General features: G+C 38.3%; 1 protein-coding gene across 3 annotated transcripts in view; it reads left to right on the top strand.

Annotated features, from left to right (window-relative positions):
- Positions 1-22408, top strand: part of RARB (retinoic acid receptor beta) — a 90881-nt gene that overhangs the window by 15700 nt on the left and 52773 nt on the right. For 2 of the 3 annotated variants that reach the window (XM_063303906.1, XM_063303907.1), the window contains exon 2: positions 11767-11915. The exons of the other annotated variant lie outside the window; for it this stretch is intronic. In XM_063303906.1, the coding sequence (XP_063159976.1) occupies positions 11767-11915 (149 nt within the window). The remainder of the gene's footprint in view (positions 1-11766; positions 11916-22408) is intronic. 3 annotated transcript variants of the gene reach the window in all.

The raw sequence follows: 22408 nt of genomic DNA on the forward strand, positions 1-22408 counted from the left end.
TGAACCTATTCCTGTTCATAGGTGGCTGTTATTATGACACATGGCTGGCAGGAAAGTGAGGTTATGTAGCATAACTGGAGAAGGGGTAGGAGTTACAAAGCAGAAGGTAACCTGACCCTAAGTAAGGAGGTATGTGGTAGCTGCCATGTGAAGCAGCCTGCCTGCCTTCTTCAGTCTGTCTCCAACCCCTACCCCCATCTTATGGAAGGCTGCTATACACAAGACACCATTCTTGAGATTATGGAATATTTGACTGGTTAAATTGACTGGTGTCCTTATCCAGCAAAGTCTGTAATAAATTTAGGTACTTCTGTGGAGCAGTCACTGATTATTTATTTATTTTTACCCAACCACAGTCAACTCCATTAAAAGAGACCAGTGGGCCACATGAAACTCAAAACCTGAATTGAGCTGAAAATTTCTTCTGCATTTTTATTTCCATTCTTTTTCAATTTAAGGAAAAACAAATTGCTTTCTGCTATTTCCCCCCAAAAGAGAGAAAGAAATAAAATTGGTATGGGTGGGATGTGAAACTAATCACAAAGTGACCAAAAGGGTGTGTCCAAATATCTTTTATTGTGCAATCACAAATATGGTGGTCTACATCCTCCTTTACTTTTCATACCTTGGTTAAATCTCAAGAGAAGAGATCAGGTGGGAATGCCTCTCATGGGACCTTTTTTAGGTCCAGAAGTCTTCAGGGTGATGGAGGTGTAATAGAAACAGCAGCATTCTCAGCTTCCTTACAATGATCAGGTAAGCTCAAAAACACAAACCATAATGCATTTGAAGGAACTGAAACTGAGGTAGAAAAACAGAAGCTGCTTTTATGGAGGCAGAAGTTAGGGAGGCCCGCATAAAAGCAGAGTGTGAATGAAGGCATAGAAAAGGGAAGAAGATGATTCTGTGAAGGAAGACCAAGGAAAATGAAAGGGTTCCGAACTGTACTAACATCTGAGGAAAACTAATCTGGCAAAATTTGGTAAAAGGTGTTTGTTCCTTCTGCCTCCTTCTAAGTCCACAACTATACTACTATCAAAACAAATGTCAGATTTGAAGAATATTGAGTACAATTTTACTTACAAGATTACTTCAGTCTTTCTGCAAAAAAAAAAAAAAATTGCAGCCATCCAGTCAGTGGAAATGCATTTGTTTAAAATGCATAAGCCTTTAAACTTGAAAGTTTAAATAAATGGCAGAGTTTCAATGACTTTGCATGCACGTTTATTACTTGAAGCTCTCATTGTCCGCATGTCAGCAGAGTGATAAGGCACTCTTACTTTATCTTCTGACTACAAAATGACGATACAGGCCAGAATTACCAAAAGATATACTCCAATCACAGGGTCAGGGTCAATATTCACATTAACTGTAGAGGCTGCAATACATGATCCCAATAGTTAATGTTTCAGTATCACAATTGGAAGATAGCCATTTCCAGATGAAAAGCATTAGGAAACAGAATATTATTCAAACTCACAGAGCTTTCTAAATAGGGAATGGAGAGCACAGTACTCTTACTTTTTTTTTTTTAAATATAGGATGCTGTTTGGAATGCACCCTGAAACACATTTCAAACAAGGATATGCCATTTAAGAGTGTCATATATTACAACTCACAAAAACTGAACAGTTAAGTATGGACACACATGATTTGAAGACACAGCTATGCAATCTAGTACTTAAGGTCCTTCCATTTGGGGGGAAAGGAGCATCACTCATTATTAAAGCAGTTGTTTTTGATATAGGTGATACATGTTTGGGACTATAACTTTCAGAATTTCCAGCCAGCCTGATCAATCATCATACTGGCTGAGGATTCTAATAATAGTGCAAGTATGCAGAGTCCCAAATATCTGGAGCGCATTAGGTTGGGAAGGAATGATGTAATAGAAATACTTTCAGAACCAGCCCTTTTTTCCTGAAGACCTCAAATATTTGAGGGTTTTTAAATCACATGAAAAGTAAAATGTAGTAAATGTTATCCTGAAAATAGCCCAATCACTGCTGTCCATTGTTACTTTTATATGAACACATTGTTAAATATTTAATTCTGACAAGTGCCACATTTGGAACCGTGTTGTAGGAGTTCCATGGGCTGTTATTATGGACCCAGAGGGATCTTCTACAGGAAAGCCAACAAAGATGGTGTGGCAACTTAAAGAGCCATAGTGTTTGCATATCTCTTTGGCTATTGGCCCCTTTGAGTTCAGTAAATTCATACAGGAATCTATTGTTCTTGTGGTATAAACATTTACAGGCTGGAGGCTGTATTGCTGGATGCATGGAAAATGGACTGTAGCCTGCAGACTTTTAGCAATAAATAGAATAATCCTTAAGGTGATTTGTCTCTATGCTGTATTGCAGTGATTTTGAAGATTAGATTATATTTTCTCTTCCATAAAATGAAGAAAAAGATGGGATGAACCTAACCAAAGAAAAATCAATGTAGGTATTTAATTTCCTAGAGCTGCTTCTGCAACTGCAGTTTAACTTATAGTTGAAGTAAGAGTAAAGGGTTTTTTCTTTTTTCTTTTGTCCCATCAAATAACCAGAGTAGAGAGCAATTAACTGTTTTAAAGAGCTGTACTCCTGCTAAATAAAATCAATATCAGAAAAATACGGGTACAAATTAAAATGATATATTTCACAAAACAGTAGTTTTAAAGACAAAGCCGAGTGTAATAGCAGTAAAAGACAATAAACTTACTACTACAGAAATATGTGAGATAATAAAAAGGCCTATCTGGGTAATTATTCCAGAGTTGAAACTCCGTTACCACTGCAAATATTTTATTTAGCTCTCAGAAATTTAAATCGATATGGAGTACAAATGAGGAGTGAATTAAAAGGAATGAAGATGATGTCATCCCTGATAATTTACCCTGATGCAACAGTTTTTTTGCATGGGTCTTTAAAACACTGCAAAAGCTTTTCTATGGTTCATTTCATAGCAGTGGCCATGTTGGATGATGATAATAGTGGTTGCTGTTCAGCATATCTGGAGAACACCAAACTGAAGAATTCACGGTAGGGCAAACAAAATATATTTGATTAGCCTATATGTTTCTAAGTGTTTGCCTGTGTTGAACCCTTTTGCTGTTTCCCTGACCTAATGCTTTCCAGATGTGTTGGGCTGAGTATAAGTTATAGTTCCTGCAGACCTAAAAGACCACCAGCTTGGAAAACGTAGCTGTAAAATTATGCTGAAATAGAAGTACAAACCTTGAAGCTTCTTTCTTGCAGTATTGTGCTTGGAAAGGGGGCGGGGAAGCTTGAAGAAAGAAAAAAAAGTAGTCTTTATCACACCTGTTAGTTTTTTTCACTGTTCTGGGTGAACTGCACCTGTTCTAAACGTGTGGCAAGAATAGCAGGGAGCCACCGTAAGCCAGCGATAGGACTCAGCCAGAGCTTTCTGTGACCTGGTCACATACAGTGCAGGGTCATGGCCAGGTTACCAGGTCCAGTCTGGCAATCCTCTGCAATCACATTTATTTCCTTTCTGCTCTCACTATTTCTTCATCTATATTCCCACTGTCACATTTTCCCCTAAAACATAAATCCAAAATAATGCCTCTTTAAACTGTATAATGAGAAAATCATATATTATTTTGAATCTAAGAGGTATAGAATATCTTTGAACAGGGCATGAAGAAAAGAAAACAGGAAACAAAATAAGCAAAAGCCTCTTTTCCAGAATAGGAATGTTTCGTCTTCTCTTTCACTGGAAGATAATTAAAAGCAGATTTCTTTGTCCCAGACTAGACATGAAAATTAAATAATACCTTAAAAAAAAGAGTTTGGCGGCTTATAAATAACTTCTACAATGAAGTACACATATAAGCAGTAAATAATCTGGTTCTAATTACTTGTACTCTGGTTGAACTTTGGCGTTTCCTTTGACTTTCTTTCTAAAGTATGTGAGATGTGTGCTTTGCACTTCTGCAATGCATTCACGCATGTATGCGCATGCGTGTGCACATATATCCCGACTGTCTCTCTAGTGCCAAGAGAAATTAGGGTTAACAGAATGTTTTGACCAAATGCAACACTTTGCCATTCACCCTAATTAACTCAAATTGCTCCTTCCCTGGAAGGACTCAGAACTTAGTGTTCCCACTTCCCTTGGGGCTTTCCAGGAAATGCCATTTGCTTTACAACTGCTGATTCTTTGAAAGCTGTCTGAAAGGAGAGCATTAAATTTCTGCATTTAATAATCTACATTTGTAGTAAAAATGAAAGAGATTCATAAATGTGTGCCCTGTTTTTAATCAGTCACAACATTACAGTCCTTCAATCTGCCAACGTGTATTCACTACCATGAAATGATCTCCTGTAAAAGGCAGTTCATTTCCTTATATATCTTATCTGCCACTTGAGCTAAAGTTTTTTTAAAATAATAATTACCAAAAGTGAAAAATTGTTGATATAACCTATTGTCCAAATATAGCTAAATAGCTGTTAGAATTCAGTGTTCTTGGTGAGCCAAGATTTTAAAGTAATCACTGCAATGTGAATGTTATTTCCAGTATCAGTTTAAGGGAATTCTACAAGTTCTTTAGTACTATCTTGTTTCCAACCTTTCTTTTTCTACTTGTGTCATATGTATACTCACACACACATAAAATACGTGGTTGCTCACACACTTATGAAGTGGGTTATTTTCCTTCTGCTTTGTTCATACAATAGTAACTATTTTGTTTCTATACAAAAGCACCGTTCTTTTCACCAGTATCTTCTTCTATAATGTTATAATAATTGAATTCATTATAATTAGCACACATTCTAATGATTTCAGATATTTATCAGACATTTTAACAGTGCAACATGCTTGACTGTTGTTACTTTTTTCCTTCACAATAATTAAGTAGGTCATTAGTCCTATTTTAGAGATAGAGAACTAGAATTGAGAAGGTAACCTTTTAAAGATACCCAATCAATCCATTAGTTAGGCTGGAGAGTTCAGGAAGACTATGTCCTCAATATTACACAGTATTCTAGCATTGTGACTCCAATATTTTAGTTGCATTTAAACAAATTATGCAGGAATTTGCTGGCAGACTACAAATTCTGAAAATTGTTGAGTAGGGAATAATGATTCAATAACCTTACTGGATAAACAGTTTGAATATAAATGTAGTTAATTTCACAATCTCAATTCATTCTTCCCAAATTACCCTTCTAAATTCATATATTTCAAAATTTTGTAATACTGCTCTCCAAGGAGAAATAGAATGCAAGAGTGCCTTACAGTCAGGGGAATTGTTTGAGCAAATTGTAAGCAAAATTGAATGCCAAAATGCATACATTAGAAGGATGTACAGTATTCTCAACTGATATAGAAAACAGTGAACCAAACTGGAAATTGGAAAAAAGAAAAATTAATAGATTAAAAAGCGTTGCTTGATAGTTGCGTAGCACTAGAATTGCTGGAGTAAAAAAGCATTACCTCATATTAGGATCCATGTTACATTTAATACGTAGCTGACCCTGAGGATTTTATATAATGCAGAAGGATCTATATTGCATCTCAGTAGAGATTAAGGGCTTAACTCCATGGGGTGAAAGGGTAGGTGAGATAATGTGCATCATTATGTCATTGTGAAATGATGCAAAGTATGTAATTTGAAATCACATAATGTTATTTGCAGGATACATCATGATATGCATGATATCACCAAAGCTGGTACCAGGCTCCTGTTTTAGCTGCCCCAGTCCATATTTCCCTGACCTTACAGAAGTGAAAAAAGAAACAAGAACCTCCATTAATACTTTTAAAACTCCCATATATGGTGTAGGAGGAGTGGGGAAAAGAAAAGTGTATAAAAATGAAACCACTGAGAAGGAAAAACATTTAACCCGCCCAAACTATGTACAATAGTGGTCATCCTGGTTAAATCTTTGCATGCTTCTTCTAAACTATTAAAATCCTAAAGGTCAGATTCGTATTATATCTTAAACACAATATGTAAGGGACTCTAATTTCACTGACTGCATGAGCTGGACAGTGAACAGTCCCACTATCTCTCCCATTGCCTTGTGATGCTCAAGAACAGAAGATGGTAGAGTACCAGCAAACCATGACTCCCTTTTTTTGTATATGCAAAGCCAAAGACATATAAAAAACTCAAGCATGGGCACTTCTCATTTACTCATATGCTGACATTCCAAAGCATCTACAAATCCAATACAGTGCAAGTATCTACAAATCCAATTCAGTGTCCCAATACTCTGTGTCAGTAAAGGTTGGCAGGAATGGGATCCATGGGAAGAGCTAGCTGACTTCATAAGAAGAGCTAGGGTGCAGTGATTTACGTACCACATACTGTATGTCACTGCAGTCTATTATGTAATGACCATCTGCAAAACAGTATTCGACGTTTTGCTTCAGAAATGGAGGTAGATATATTTGAAACCCCTCTGGTTCAATGATTCTTCAAGCAAGTGCTATGGGTTCCTATTTTCTGCAGCAGGTAGAATTAAAGAACGGCTTGTTCTGCCATCAGTATGTGGATCACATAGATTGCTTAGGTAGATGTTTCTTTGAATCTGTCAATTTGAAGGTTGTATTTCCAGTTACAGCTAGCTCTGTGTAGTTTTTTCCAACAGCTTGTTGCCTCTGAATTGTGGATCTGGGAATGTATCCTAGCTGGGTATCTTAAGGAACTCATATTCATTTTAGACTATTAGCATTCATCTGAGTTCTGTTTAATGAAGTCAGCATGTCAGCACTTGGAGCACTCTAATTGGAGGGCATTGTTGGAATGTTATTTGGGAGAGCAAATTTATGTATGTATGTATGTATTTACTTACTTATTGTGACCCTGTGCCCCCAACTGCTATCACAAAAACAGCTTTTGAGACCAATACAGAAGCTCAATAGCTTACATTTCAGAACTAAACATTTTATCCTCTTTTAGACTCTTTTATGTTGGGAATAACATGCGTGAATGCAATAAAGAGAGCAGGATGCTTTGAGGCTTCTCAAGGGCATTTGATGAATCTAATTTTAATTTAAAAGGACTAATAGATTATTGATCTAAGCAGGAACACTCTGCTGCAATCGATTCCCAGAGCACTTTGTGCCTATCTTAAATAGCAACAAAAATTACTATGCAGAATATTGTACTCCTGCCTTTCTTTCATATGGAAGTGTAATTGCAAAGCTTGGACTTGGACATTTATATTTGAATTGGTTGGTTGATAAATATCTTTTTGGTAAATAATACTTTCCTGTTCTCTCACCAATAAATATTCTCTGAAAGGTAAAATAATATTTTTGCATCTCCACTGAAAATAAGAAAAAAAAAATGGATGGTGACTACCCTTACAGGTATTCTGTTTCATATTGTGCTTTTCTTATTTGCCACAATGAGCTGTCTAAATTTAACTGGCTTATTTAAGAATTTCTGTACTGCCCAGAATAATAATAGAATACATGTATCTACAGACAAAGATCCAAAAATTACCTTAAAGGTAAAGGTTTCCCTTGACATTAAGTCCAGTCGTGTCCGACTCTAGGGGGCGGTGCTCATCTCCGTTTCAAAGCCGAAGAGCCGGCATTTGTCTGTAGACACTTCCATGGTCATGTGGCCGGCATGACTAAATGGAACGCTGTTACCTGCCCACCAAAGCGGTACCTATTAATCTACTCTCATTGGCATGTTTTTAAGCATCTCAAATTTCCAAATTTTCCATGAGATGTTTCCATGTTTAAGGCAACAACAACAACCCATTCCCCAAACTTTTCCCAGCAACCCAGAAAAGGACCTGAAATTCCAACCACGCCATATACATGTTCCATCCGCTTGCATCCTTGCCTACCCATTCAATTCTCATATTATTAAATTTGCACATACTGTTATCAAAATACTAGCCATCTTTAATGTAAGGAACAAAAAACTGACATCTTTTGGGATTCAGAGTTTATTTCTGAAGAATAAGAAACATGGGGCCAATTTTACGGAGAGTAATTAAGAAACATGGAAAATATTCCACACAGTATATCTGAATTAGTAGGGTTTTTTTTTCTCTAGATGACTATTCTGAGCTTTCCTGATCATTTTCTCCCTCCTTTTCTTCCCCACTAATTCAAAAGCTTTCTCATTTCCCATAGTGCCAGACAGAACTAGGAACCTTTGCCTAAGGATGTTTTATTTCATGCTTGAGTTTTACATCCATTTGTGATTATATCATTGTATAATGCAAAGGTAAAACATGCTAGAAGGTATACTCTAGTTCTCTTTCATATTTACATGATTCCTATTTGGCAAAAATAACTCCAGAGAGGTTCAAATACTGCTTTTACTATAAAGTAGGAATACAAAATAGCAAAAATAGATACTGCATATCTACAGTAAGTGAAGGGAGCTGTGGCTGTAAAGTCTACTAGAATATAGATTGTGAAATATAATATTCTTTTCCCCAGGACATAGGATGTGAGATGTTGCAATATATGAACAATAAGATGTTGTTCTAATTAATGTATTTATATATTTGTACTCTGCAGCTTAGAACTTGTGCTCTTTTACAACATTATCTTTGGATTAATGAATCTGTTCTGGTGAGGACAGAATAAATAATGATGAAGAGTTTTTTTCTGTGTCTTTTAACAGGTTTAAAGAACTCTTCTATTTACGGGTTTTTCCTTTAAAATGCAGGAAAGCAGTCCAAAGCAGGGAAAGATCTATAGGGGAAAACAGCTAAAATCCATGGTTGACTTAATCCTTTATGATTATTAGAGGCACTCTGTTGTAGTATTTCTACTCTTCCCTGTGTTGGGGTTGGTGAAAGAAGTCTCAATGAATGCACCAATGTATGGTGCCTCAGGGCTACTCTTTAACATCTACATGAAATCTTAGGAGAGATAATTCATTGGTATGGGGTGAAGAATCATCAGTATGTAGATGATGCCAAGCTTTACATCCCCATACTGGGACATATAGGAGATGCTGTGGAAGTCTTGACCTAGTAGCTGAAATTGTGAGGGTCTGGATGGGATAGAACTGGTTTAGGATGAATCCCAACAGGACAAAATTGGTATTCATGGAAAAGCCTTCCAGTTCCAGGATGGCTTCATCTTTAACTCTTGCTGGGATGCGACAACCCCTGAAAGAGCAGGTATGCCATCTGGGGATCCTCCTGGACATGCAGCTCCTGTTTGATCACTGGGTGGAGGCTGTAGCCAGGAAATCCTTTGCCCAGCTTCCGGTGGTACATGTATTGCAGTTTCTGCTACACCTGTAATTCATGTCCTCATTATTACTTGGATCACTGCAATTCATTCTAGATGGTGCTGCCCTGAAGGTTATTTGGAAGTTGCAGCTGAGCCAACATGCCCCCATGTAGAACCTGTATGCTAGAGGAACACCAGTTTTGCTGCATGGTTGCCAGTTGGCTTCTGGTTCCAACCAAGTGTTGGTTGTTACTCGAAAAGCCCATTAGGGCTTGGGTCCTTATCAGCTTCAAGCCCATCTGGTCCAGGTAGATAACCCATCCAATATGTTCTGGTTGGGAGAGTATGCTGTGGATCCCCCCCCCCCTTTGCCTTTCTGGTCACAAACTCTTCACTCTGGAGCAGCTCCCAGGGTCAGGTTGGCCCCTTCCTAGGAATCTTTCTCAAAGAGAGTTAAACAGTGTTCTTCCAAAGAACCTTCAATGTAGGGGATGCCACTTGACTGGAAGCAGCTGCCATGTAGGGATTGGTTGTTTAGGATTAAGATGTTTTAGGTCACCATGGCTTTTTAAATTGTTATTTTATTGTGCCCATGAGACACGTAGAATCTGTAATGAATTGGGCAGCTTTCATGGGAAGAAGGTAGGCTCCCTTGAGTTAAGCTCAGCTTGTGGGTGCTTATGTGTCCATGTTCATGCAGATTTCTTGGCAACAATTTTATTCCAGGTTGTTATTTTTGGTTCCCAGTCTAGACTACAATTTCCTGATGTGTTCCAAGTGTAAACCAAGTCCAACCTGCATATTTTTCTTTCAAGATCACAATGGTGAGATCGGTGCATCTGCTTTCTGAAGGCTGTATCTTTATTAGGGCCAATCAGTTACACAAAGTAATGTGCAACTGTGGGGTTCTGCTCATCTTGCTTTTCCTCTAAGCTCAATTGGGTAGTTGTCAAATGGTAATTCTCCTAGGAGTAAGAAAATGTTATAATGTGCTGGGAACTATGTTATGTGGCTCAGCTGCTGGCAACCCCAACATCTTTTTTCATTCGGCCAACCGAATGCCTCACCCGCTGGCAGTTAGATACCTATTGTAATACTATATATATATATATATATATATACATACACACACACACCGTATATAACCCAACATATCTTCTTTCCTCTCTTGGGATATTTTCCTTGAAATGTGCAATGTTACCAGCATTTTTTGTTACATTAAAAGTCTCTTCCATAGTGCTGCATCTCACAGGGAGAGTTTGTTCTCCATGGGAGAGATTTCTCTCTTCCCCCTCTGTAATGGACTTGTCAAAAACTGGGAAAGAGGATGGCAGATTTGCAAAATATTACCCCTTCTGAACATCTGCACATTCCTCCTTTCTCCAGAAAATGGAAAGCTACCACCCCACTGTATGAACAGGTGGTTAGCAAAAGGATCAAGGAATCCTCACCCTAACTAACTTAAAGATAAATGGGGTGTTAAAGTAAACATATCAGATTGCCAAATTACTGTAATCTAAAACCTTTTTTCCCTTTCAATAAATCTGGTTAATAAGACTGTAAGAATCTAGCTTTTTTGGTGGTATGCAACTGTTTGGAGTTGACACCATCTTATAATCCATGTACTCAGCTTCAGCCTTTTAGTTCCATTTCAAAGCGGAACAACATCTTGTCTCCCTCACACCCCATATTCTCAACCTTGGTAACTTTAAGATGGGTGGACTTCAACTTGCAGAATTGCCCAGCCAGCAATGGGTTGAGGTTGAGAAACGCTGCCATAGACTTTGGAGGTCATTCGTTCAAACACAACAAGAAAGGCAGAGTGGACAAGAGAATAGAGAGGACAGAGGGAACCATCAAGTTTGCAGCCACTCAGAGTGGCTTCTGTATGCAGATATACTGTTATATCCTTGTATCCACTCATCATGGATTTCTGTTTTTTGATCATTTTATATTCCTTTTTAGTTTTTGCAGAGAAATGTTGATAGATTTAAGGTGGAGGAGAGGGAGATTGAAGAAAATTAGTATATTTAACTTTTGTATAGGAAGGAATTTTTGTTCACTCAAACTCTCTTTGCAAGAGTGGGTGCAGGGCGTCCTCAGGATATGGTTAAAAAAGAGTCAAGATGGCAGTTGTGATGGTGTGATGCACATTAAAAAAGAAGCTTTGATGCACCATCAGGGGTGTCATTTTAACTCTTGTTTACTACACCTTGGACACCCGTGAGCGGGTGGGATCAATGTGGATAGAATCAAAGGAGACTCAGCTCTTGGCCAGCTTGAGGCAGCCTGGGATAATATTGATTGAATGACATTCTCTCCAAAGTTGGATTCACCAGAATATATACACATCTGTGATTATACTGCTATAAATGTCAGCGTATATCCAAAAAGTATTAAAGTAAAAGTCTCATGTGTATTCTGAATTTATTTATAATGTGTACTTTGAAGACTTGGGAAAAGGATGGGCGGCTAATCAAGAAAGCCTTAACTTGTCTCTGCTACTAGCAGTGCACCATAGCAACGTCAATAGCTAAATGCACTAAAATTATCTTTCTCTCTCTCTCTCTCTCTTTTTCTCTCTCTTTTTAGCAATTGAAACTCAGAGCACCAGTTCTGAGGAGCTTGTTCCCAGCCCGCCTTCCCCGCTTCCTCCCCCTCGTGTTTACAAGCCCTGTTTTGTTTGTCAGGACAAATCTTCTGGATATCACTATGGTGTCAGTGCTTGTGAGGGGTGTAAGGTGAGTGTCCAAACATCTCAGTTAAATGTTGCTGTTTGCATTCTTTTCACGGCGACAAAAGTCTAATAACAGGATTACACTCAATATACACATTCATACTGAGACAATGGCAGGGATTGGAGACAGGGAAAGAGTCCAGTCTACAACAGTGAATTATATATTGACAAAAGGGTGGGAACTCTAGCCTAGATGAGTAAATTATATGCATTAGGCATTTTGAAATAGCCTGGGAGGAGAGAGAGTGGTGTTATGGGACACTATATTTATACCATGCATAACAACAGACAAAACCATGACCACAGAGAAGGCTGTGAGAAGGCTTCTTGTTCTGAATGTGAGCTGGATAGGTGAAAAAGACTTGGAGCAGATGGACCTTGTGTGTAGATAGACTTACTTAGAATATTTTACAGTTATACCTTTCTTTACCTTTTATCCTTTACATTATATAGTTAACAATGCTACTTGAAGGAATATAGTCTTCATTGCTGAATACTTTTAGTTCTTGCTAGTAATCAAATTTGGCATTGCTTTTTGCTTTTCCTTAACAATCTATACTTCCATCCTGCTTATTATGGTGAATCACTTCACTGGTTAAATTAGTTAAATTGTTGCAGACCCAGTGTTGTTGAAATTATGCAGACCCTGAGGCTCCATTAGGTTTTAATTTGTGCTTTACACAGAATTTGGCAGGGCACATGGATAAATCCACAACCTGACGTATTGTAGCAGCTGAAAAAGAAACACTTAAAATATTATGATGCAACCTTAGTGGCTTAATGTTCAAGAAATATTTGGAAAGTTACACATGAAGGAAACTGATACCAAGGAATTGTGCTTTTATTTTTTTCAAATGTGTTGCTTTTATGATACTGGTTTTTCACTTTATTAATAGTTCTACTGATGCTAAATTGCATCTTTGTGCAGGCATATCTGCTTGTGTGTATGTTGACCCTCAGTGTTTCTTCAAAGCTGATCTTAGCACCCACATGGACTAAATGTTACATTTGTTGACTTTTTAAAAAGTATAGTCCTGATATGGATTTTACAATATCCAATTATTTTAGTGAACAGAGGGCTATAATCTTACTAGCATTTCCTTGAGTAATTGATTATTTCAATATTTTTCAAACTATTGGAGGTGTGCATTGGATTTGGTTGATGACTGACTGGATCTCAGGATGGAGCTGAGTATTGTGCAATAGATTTTCATTGATCCCGAATAAAGGAGGCAGGTCTGAATTTGCTCTGTTCTGAATTTGCTCTGTTCTCTCCATTCCCAGTCTGTTTTTTCAGACTTCCATTATGCTGTGAAGGTTAGTGCCAAAGTAGCAACACTAGAGCATCACTTAGAAAAAATAATAAAGTGAAGGAGGTGGGAGAGCTGTTGGATTTAGTGATCAACAGATCTGCCTTCAAATTAAAGTAACCCTTGCTTTGAAATCAAGCCATCCTTGGTCATCACAATCAGTGTATTGTGGGGTGCATTGATTTGGACAGTGTGAGTGATCCTTACTATTCGCTCTGTTTTGTTGCCTCATTTGCTCAGTGGATTGGGGCAATATTTTTGTGCTGTTTTACCTCCAAGAAGTGGTCTAGAGACCTGATTAATTTTATAGGAAAAAAATCAGTGAGTTAATCCTTTATCATTCTTTCCAAATAATAATCAGCTGTGTAATATTAAGAAAGGGACAGCATAATTCCATCTTTTTTCGTACAATATCCTTGAGATATCTAGCAGCAATTTGGCAAGGATTTTCCCCAATGCGGGGGTTACTGCTGCTACAAACTTAATCACATTTGTCCTGAAACAGTGAAGTTAGGAGTACTTTTTTAAAATCAGATTTAAAGGAGCAGAGCTTGAAACCTCCTGTACTTATTACTATGAAACCGAGCATGGTTTATCCCCATATAATGTCTATAAATTTCATCCCATTCCACTGAAAAACAGAAAGTGCTAAACAATAGGAGAATGGAGGTCTAGGTTTTCAAATCTCATTCTGGATCTGGGTATTGTCAGACTGACCTCCAAAACAAATCTATTTTGGTTTGGACCATTTTCAGGGCTTCATATCAAGTAGTTTTTCTACAGCTCAAGAGATTTTGATGCTTAAGATGAAAGACAAATTATTATCCCCTTCATATTCTTTTTATAGAAAGCAACAGGATTTGCACTAGAATACCTAAATAGCTCTGGAGATAAAACTCTCCTACCACCTCTGAGGTCATCAAGAAAACTGTCACATTTCCATCACTTAGATTCACAAACGCCCACAGCAATTATTTTACCCCATCTAATTCTATAATAGGTCCGGTCTTAGTCAATTATCTATTTTCTTGGGGGGGGGGTTGTCTTTAGATGTTTGATAGTTGAATTCTGTATGCTCTAAATATCCAGTAGAACATACTCATACAACAACCATTCTAGCCTCAGGCATAAGCATGTTTTTTCTATCATTTATTTATTTGGGTTCATCTTGGGTTCCTGTCCACCCTTTCCCATTGTGTAGTCTGAGGATGATGAATCTTTATCTGGCAAACCAAATTCAACTTGATAGGCCTCTCTATCCAGCTTGCAGAGTTGTTGAGAGTTGGACAGCATACAAGTTTAATAAATTATTATTGATGTTATCATTATTATCCTCCCTGAAGCCGCCACCCTCCTTCAAACATTCATCAGAGAGTCAACATCTCTAGGCACTCAGTGCCTTAAGGCAGCATTTTCCAGGAGCTTTGTTTGGCCTGCTTTTTCCATTGAGAAAGACAAAGAGCAGTGAAGCTGTCTCACTGATGAGCTGCCACTTCAAGGTATTCCTGGTATCCTTTACTCACTTGTGGCCTTTCCAATCTTTAGATGTAATGGACAAACAAATTTAGTTTCCCCTTTGATCTGCTGCACCAGAGTGTATACCTGAATGAACAGTATGTATGAGAATGTGATAAGTTTGACAGTAAGGTGATGAATACCAGCAGTGAAATACATCTGTGCCATTTGGACTGTGACTTCACTCACAAGTGATAGAAAACCTCAACTTGCTTGCCCAGAGCAGGTTCTTGAGACAAAAAAAAAATGGTTATTCGCCTCTGGGTCTTCTGGTGTGATGCATTTCGCACAGAGGAAAGTTCTCAGAAATAACATTTTGCTTGTTTACTTCTGCACATTTTATTTATTATTTATTTATCACATTTCTTCACTGCCCATCTTGACAAACTACTCTGGGCGGTTTACAAGTGAATTAAGACAATAAAAGAATTAAAATATCATTAAAACAGATTCATATAAAAATATAAATATACATAAAATTCTAAGATATAAAATATGAAATACAAAATCCAAGGTGGTGAAACTGCAGTCTCAGTAAAATTTCCCAGGGTGGCATCAAGGTGCCAACCACCCCATGACAGACTATCCCCCCTCCCACCCCAAGAGAGGTGGCAAAGCCAAGTCTTGACCCTCTTTCAGAAGACCAGAAGAGTGGAGGCCTGCCTCATCTCTGGGGGTAACGTGTTCCACAGGGCAAGGGCCACAGCAGAGAAGGCCCTCTTCCTGGACCTGCCAATCGACAATCTCTCATGAACAGGGTCCGTAACATGCCCTCTCTGCCTGACTGGGTGGGATGGGTTGATGTGATGGGGGTGACGCAGTCCCTTAGGTAACCTGGACCCATGCCATGTAGGGCTTTAAAGGTGATGACCAACACCTCGAATTGGACTCAGAAGCAGACTGGTACCCAATGCAGCTCGCACAGCACAGGTGTTATAGGGGCTGTCTTTGGGGCTCCTAAGACTGCTCGTATGGCCACATTCCGAACTAGCTGAAGCTTCTGGATGCTCTTCAAGGGTAGCCCCATATAGAGTGTGTTGCAGTAGTCTATGCAGGAGATGACTAGCGCATGAGTGACTGACCGAAGGGCCTCCCGATCCAGGAAGGGGCATAGCTGGTGCACAACACGAAGTTGGGCAAAGACTCCCCTGGCCACGGCTGCCACCTGCACTTGCTCTTGTTCTGGTTTTTCATCTGTATCTTTGTATAGATAAGACACTAACTTCTTGAAAAATACCGAGCCTTGGTTTTGATTTTTGCAGAGAATTCTATTATCTTTTCTCCTTGGCAACCTTGTTTTTTCACTGACATTCATCTGTAGTTATTCTCCACACCTAGTCCAATGCTTAGAAAGTCCGTTGAAACAGTGTTTGACTTCATATAAGGATACGAGCACCTTCTTCCTCTTTATCACCAAACCCTTCTTAGCTGAACCACTTGACTACAGCACTTGCCAGCAAATTAATTCTCTCTCATCTTGATTAATTTAACCTTTAAATATTTTTCTTTCCTATATCTTTTGCTAAGAGTCTGTCCTGCAGTCTTCCCTAGCAGATAATTTCCTTCTTTTCCTCCAGCCTTTCTTAATCCCATATTTGCCAACAACCATTCCTCTTCCTCAGATGTTCCCTACCGTTCTTTGCAATTTGATTCTGTGCATCTCAAGTCTTTCAGCATGGAAGGTTCTATAACACATCATACAGTGTTAATAAAGTTGAGCAGATAACAGATTTTCAGTTCCTTGAGGGAGATAAGATAAAGCCCAGCAAAAGCTATCTTTGTGTTAGGATTCCCATCAGTACAGGAGACTTTGGGGAAGGGAGCTTTATGTGAGTTGCTGTATACATGATATAGTTGTTCTCCTGTGCAGTTTATTAAGAATGTGAGAGTATGCCCATCTGAGCAAACTGTCGTAATACCAATCTTGTTCACTGTCAGAATGTTGCAGGTTAACAGAAAGGTCCTTATTATTTGGCAGATAGGATGTTTATGGCCAAAACCGTTCAGGCTAACCTCATAGAATATAAGCAGCCTGGTACTTTAGTATGTGGACTTCACATTGGTCTCTGGTATCTCATCATGCTATGGTTAAGAAGCTAAACTGCAGTTTTGGCTGATGACTTGGTTGAAAAACCAATGGTTTTGATTGACTAGGAAAAGAAAATTAGGAACCATGGCTTAAACTGAATTTAAAACCCATAGGTTTTGTTAATGATGGTCAAGTACAGTATTATAATGACAAATTGTTGTTGTTGTTGTTATTATTATTGCCACCATATAGTGTCTAGGGATGTGCCATAGAGAAGAGAGTGGATTTCCTAAATTTATGAAGAAAACCTACGAAGGACCAATTAAAATAGAAAATAACCCTAAACTGTAGTTAATATAAGAGCATCCTACGCTTAATATTTACAAGCATAATTTCTTTGCAGTAAAAACAGCATATTTCTGAAGCTATTTTCTTCTGATCTATTTCTTGACCTTCAGCTTGTAGTATATAAAAAATGCTAGACTCAGCAATTGTAATGTTCTTACTAAAAGCTCTGGTCTTTACTTCTAACTTTGTCTCCTTTGTAACACAGCCTGCAAAAAATTTATGGGGGAGGAAGGAGTATAGCAAGCTTTTCCCCCAAATAATGCCAGTATTGTGCTGGTAAATAGGAAAAACCAGTTCTTTGGCAGATACAGCCATCTGTTAGAGACTTGTCTCTTGCTCTAAACATTTAGATGGCAACATTCTTTTGGTAGTGTTACACAACATACATTTCAGGCATAAGCTGAATAGGTGGCAAACTTGGCTAGAACAAATTTATAACCAAAAAAGGAGGGGGGGACTGCAAAACGCACAAAGAATAGTCACATTTTTATAGCTGGAACCAATATTTGTATATTGTATAGCAGAGATGCTCTCTGCTTCTGCCCAGAAATCAAACAAACATGGGTCAGTATCCATGTCTGTGTATTTGGCTTCTTTCATGATACATCAGGTGTACAACAGAGAGTGCTATCTCCTGTTGTCAAGATTTCATCTAGAACAGATTTTGAAAGGGAACATATGGAAGTATTCTGGATGAAATAACTATTTAAATATATTTATTTGTGGATTGCTCAGATAAATATTTTATTTGGAAACTTTATCAAAGTGAGATGAGTAAATATTCAGAACAGATAGACTATGGTCAACTCAAACTTAAACTTTTACAGTTATTTGTACTTGTCCCTCTTTTGTCAAAGACACTAGGGCTCACATGGGTTGAATAAGGCTAACTTAATTGGACTTAATCCCTTCAACTCTTAAGACTTTTGAAATCTTGTCAGACTTGTCCCATTGTTTTCAGTGGGTCTACAGTCTACTTCTCATGGCCAAAAATGAAGTCCATTCATATTCCTCTTTGTAAAACCCACATTTCACACAGGGATGGAGAGTTTGGTTTTTGTTTTTTTTTATCACAGTTTGCTTTTCCCTGAAGGTTTTATGGTGGAGATGCTATTGGAAGCTAATAGTGCTTGATTCAGAACTTTCCCTATTCCCCTGTCTGTCTTTGTGTGCCTTCTCCTCTGTCCATGTCAGTTACACTGATTGTGAGATGTTCTCCAAATTTTCTGGCAGGAATATGTTTCATTGTTTCCTGTAGATGCCAGGAAGTGAGCCTGCTGCTTTTTATACAAAAGGCATCCCAAAAGTTTGGAGCTCAGCCAAGAAACCAAGAGCTTATATTTTTGCCATGTTCTTTGCTCCCCAGAGTGTGGTACATTGTCTGGATCTACAATGTCTCCAGTATCTTTAATGCTTTCCTTTCTCACCAATTACATTGGAAGCTTCTTTTTTCCTTGTTATTTTGAACAGGTGAGCATTATCATCTTTCCTCCACACTTTTTAACAGGTTATCAGCCTTTTAAAAATCAAAACTCTCTTTGATTTTGCAAAGATGGACTAACTTTATCTTAGTTTTTTACTCCTGCCTTGACTATATTACTCAGTTCATTCAACCATTTGCTTTCAGACTGTACAAATTACCACGTTTGGAATTGATTGCATCTTTTCCTCCCTGATTCCAGTTTTTCATTTCCTTAACAAGATGCATTTCAAAGGATCCAGAAATGAGAAGTGTGCTGTATATTCTTTTCTTATGCCACCTTTGAAGCTATCCAGTTTGTTTAAATTACTTTTCCCACAGTTAAATACCAGTTTAGCTTGGATAGATTTAAGCCAAAATAAGCCAAAATTAAACAACAGTTTCCAGGTTCTGATGTAATAGATCATGTAAATGGGCTGAAGCTGGGCACATGTAAGGAGGAAGAAGGGCTAAGATTGTTACACTTAAGCCCTTATAGTTTGTTTATTTTGTCTGTTTTTCAGAAATTCATTATGTTCCACCTGTATTACACATCACTATTGACCAAGAGTTGAAGACTGGCAAAGCAACATTGTTTCACGGTGCATATTCATTCTGTAAAAAGGAATGTTTGAATCACAATAATATTGGGATAGATATATATATGTGCAGGTTACTTTCTCTGGCCATGAGAAGGACTCTTAAAGTAGGAGTGGGTGCCATTTGCTGTCATTTCCCACTTCCAGATCAGTTTAGAAAGAGCCATAAGCTGCAATTCACAAGTCACTGTGATAGTGCAGGCCCCATTAGTTTTAATGGGGCTTATGGCAGAACAGCACGTTGAGGAGTGAGGCTGTTAACATAAATAGCTTTTCTCATGACCAGACATGGCAAATTTGTTTGCGTTTGAAATCCATCTTAAATAGCAACAAATCTAAATGTTGGAAATGTATTTGGTGGCTTTCTTCTAAATCAATGAGGCTGAATTATTTTACAAGTGGCCATAATTATATGTTTCAGCTTGCTAACAGTTGTGCCTTGAAAAGTAAAAGAAAGAAAAGAAAGAGGGACAAAATAAGAGATAAATGTAGCTGGATGTTGTTGCACTTTTACCTGTCTGTCTATCTGTCTATCACATTTGGATTACATTTCTATCCCGCTCTTCCTACAGAGAATTCAAAACACATGATTTTGGTACTGGCAGAACAAGGCCTAAGGCAGAGCAACAAATGATACTCTTCCTTTCCAGGTGTGTAGCAGCTTTCCCATCCTGGAACTCTCCAAATACGTTGTAAGCCAACTCTTAGAATTCTCAGCCAACATTACATACTAAGAATTCTGGAAGCCACTGTTCCGATACATCTAAAGGGCTCCAGGTTGAGGAAAAGTAGTGTATAGTATCAAATGCTAGCTAAATAAATGTGGCACTTTGGGCAGAAAGTACCTTTTGCACTCTGGTAGTAAGAATACAACAATAATAAATGAAACAGTTAATAATTTACTGCTCTTTTAGGGCACACCAGATCAACTATCAGAGGTAATAGGTTCACTCTACCTGACCCAAATCAACAGTTCAAAATTGGAACCACATGTCAAGACCTTCCAACTTTATTATCATTTTATTTGTTGTATTTATTTCATGTGATTTTTATATTCCTCTTTACTTACTTTATGTCCTGCCATTCTTCCCATAGATGATACAAACAGCAAGGATTTCATAATAATGTTTTCCAAATAATATATTGCCAAGCTCCTCCTTTCATGCCTTTTGGTACCGAGCCATATCTGCCTCTGCATTTGTGACCCTGTTTAATAATGTGGACAAAAAAACTAAGCAGTTCAGTTTTGTACATATTAGTTGGAAGTGAATCCAATTGAGTTCAAGGAAGCTTGCTCCTACATCGAGTTGAAATACTGTACATTAGTAAGAAGTTAACTCACAAAAATCTCTTTATTCAGGCTGAAAAGGCTTTTGCACAAGTTGTCTAGGGAGAAGACTTTTAACTTCTAAATAAGGAAGTATCTGTGGATTAAATGTTTCATTGGTTCACTAAGTATCTATGTGGGAGTAAGCCTTCTCTGCTCAGTGGGGCTTCCAGTGTTTTTCTAATATGTATATTACAGGACTTTCTTTGGGTGAAAGCTACTTGAACAGAAGATGAGCACTTCAGTGAATACATGGAACTTTGTCATTGTACCAAGTGATCGTGTTTTGTATGCGTCATTCAGCCAGTCCACTTCAGCCATTCCTCCTTTGTATTACCTCTACATGGTAGGAGGGAGAATATGGCTGAGTGCCACCTATTCTTTCCTTCCTATTGTTGTAAACAATGGAGGAGTTAATGTCTGTTATCAGGATAGACTTTAGAATGCTCCACAGCATTGATGTGCCTCATTTGTGCCTTTGGCTTTTGAATGGCATGCTAGACACAGAACTTCACGCAGTTCTGAAAAATCTGAGTTTGACTTAACTGAAATGGATTTCATATTAAGTTTGGTAAATAAATACAAACACACCCTTATATATAGTATTTTTTTTTTCATTTTTGTTCCATTACAGTTGAACATCTTTTGAAGGAGCTCTTTAGAGCCTGACCCAAGGCTTTGGGGATCCTACTTTATCCCTGCTAACATCCTCCATAAACATGCAGAAGATGATGAAAACAGGGAATAGGTAGAGCTTTGTTGTTTGTTCATTCAGTCACTTCCGACTCTTTGTGACTTCATGGACCAGCCCACGCCAGAGCTTCCTGTCGGTCACCGCCACCCCCAGCTCCCCCGAGGTTGAATCTGTCACCTCTAGAATATCATCCACCCATCTTGCCCTTGGTCAACCCCTCTTCCTTTTGCCTTCCACTTTCCCCAGCATCAGCATCCTCTCCAGGGTGTCCTGTCTTCTCATTATGTGGCCAAAGTACGTCGGTTTTGCCTTTAATATTCCCTCAAGTGAGCAGTCTGGCTTTATTTCCTGGAGGATGGACTGGTTTGATCTTCTTGCAGTCCAAGGCACTCTCAGAATTTTCCTCCAACACCACAGTTCCAAAGCATCGATCTTCCTTCGCTCAGCCTTCCCTGTGGTCCAGCTCTCACAGCCATATGTTACTACGGGGAACACCATTGCTTTAACTATGCAGACCTTTGTTGTCAGTGTGATGTTTCTGCTCTTAACTATTTTATCGAGATTTGTCATTGCTCTCCTCCCAAGAATTAAACGTCTTCTGATTTCCTGGCTGCAGTCAGCGTCTGCAGTAATCTTTGTGCCTAGAAATACAAAGTCTGTCACTGACTCTACGTTTTCTCCCTCTATTTGCCAGTTATCAATCAAGCTGGTTGCCATAATCTTGTTTTTTTTTTTGTTTTTTTTTGAGGTTTAGCTGCAAGCCAGCTTTTGCCCTTTCTTCTTTCACCTTCGTCATAAGGCTCCTCAGTGGGTGACATCCTTTTAGAGAGGAAAAAAAAAACCCTACCATGCTTACTTGCTTCTGGATTTTGTGTAGGTAGCATTAGTTCCTTTGCAGTCAGTGAGCACTGCAGGTTGCACAGCATGAATTGGTTAGAACATGACTGGTAACATCAGTGGAAATATTGGTTAGTAAAAAGACAAATGTTATACACCAAATGTAATGGGTCTTTGATGATAAAGTAGTATCACGGGGATCAGAAGCTTAATGAAACCTCTTGAGGATAAAAAAGTCAACTTAGGTAGCAGAAGCATTTTCTTATTTACACGCTGCTACAGTTGATCCAGGTGATTTCGTATCTTGTAAGTTTTCATCCTAGCAGGGCACAACTTAATCAGGCCTATCCATGGCCTACCCCAGTGTTTTTCAAACTTG

The sequence above is a fragment of the Candoia aspera genome, chromosome 4, assembly GCF_035149785.1.
Source record: "Candoia aspera isolate rCanAsp1 chromosome 4, rCanAsp1.hap2, whole genome shotgun sequence".
Taxonomy (NCBI): domain Eukaryota; kingdom Metazoa; phylum Chordata; class Lepidosauria; order Squamata; family Boidae; genus Candoia; species Candoia aspera.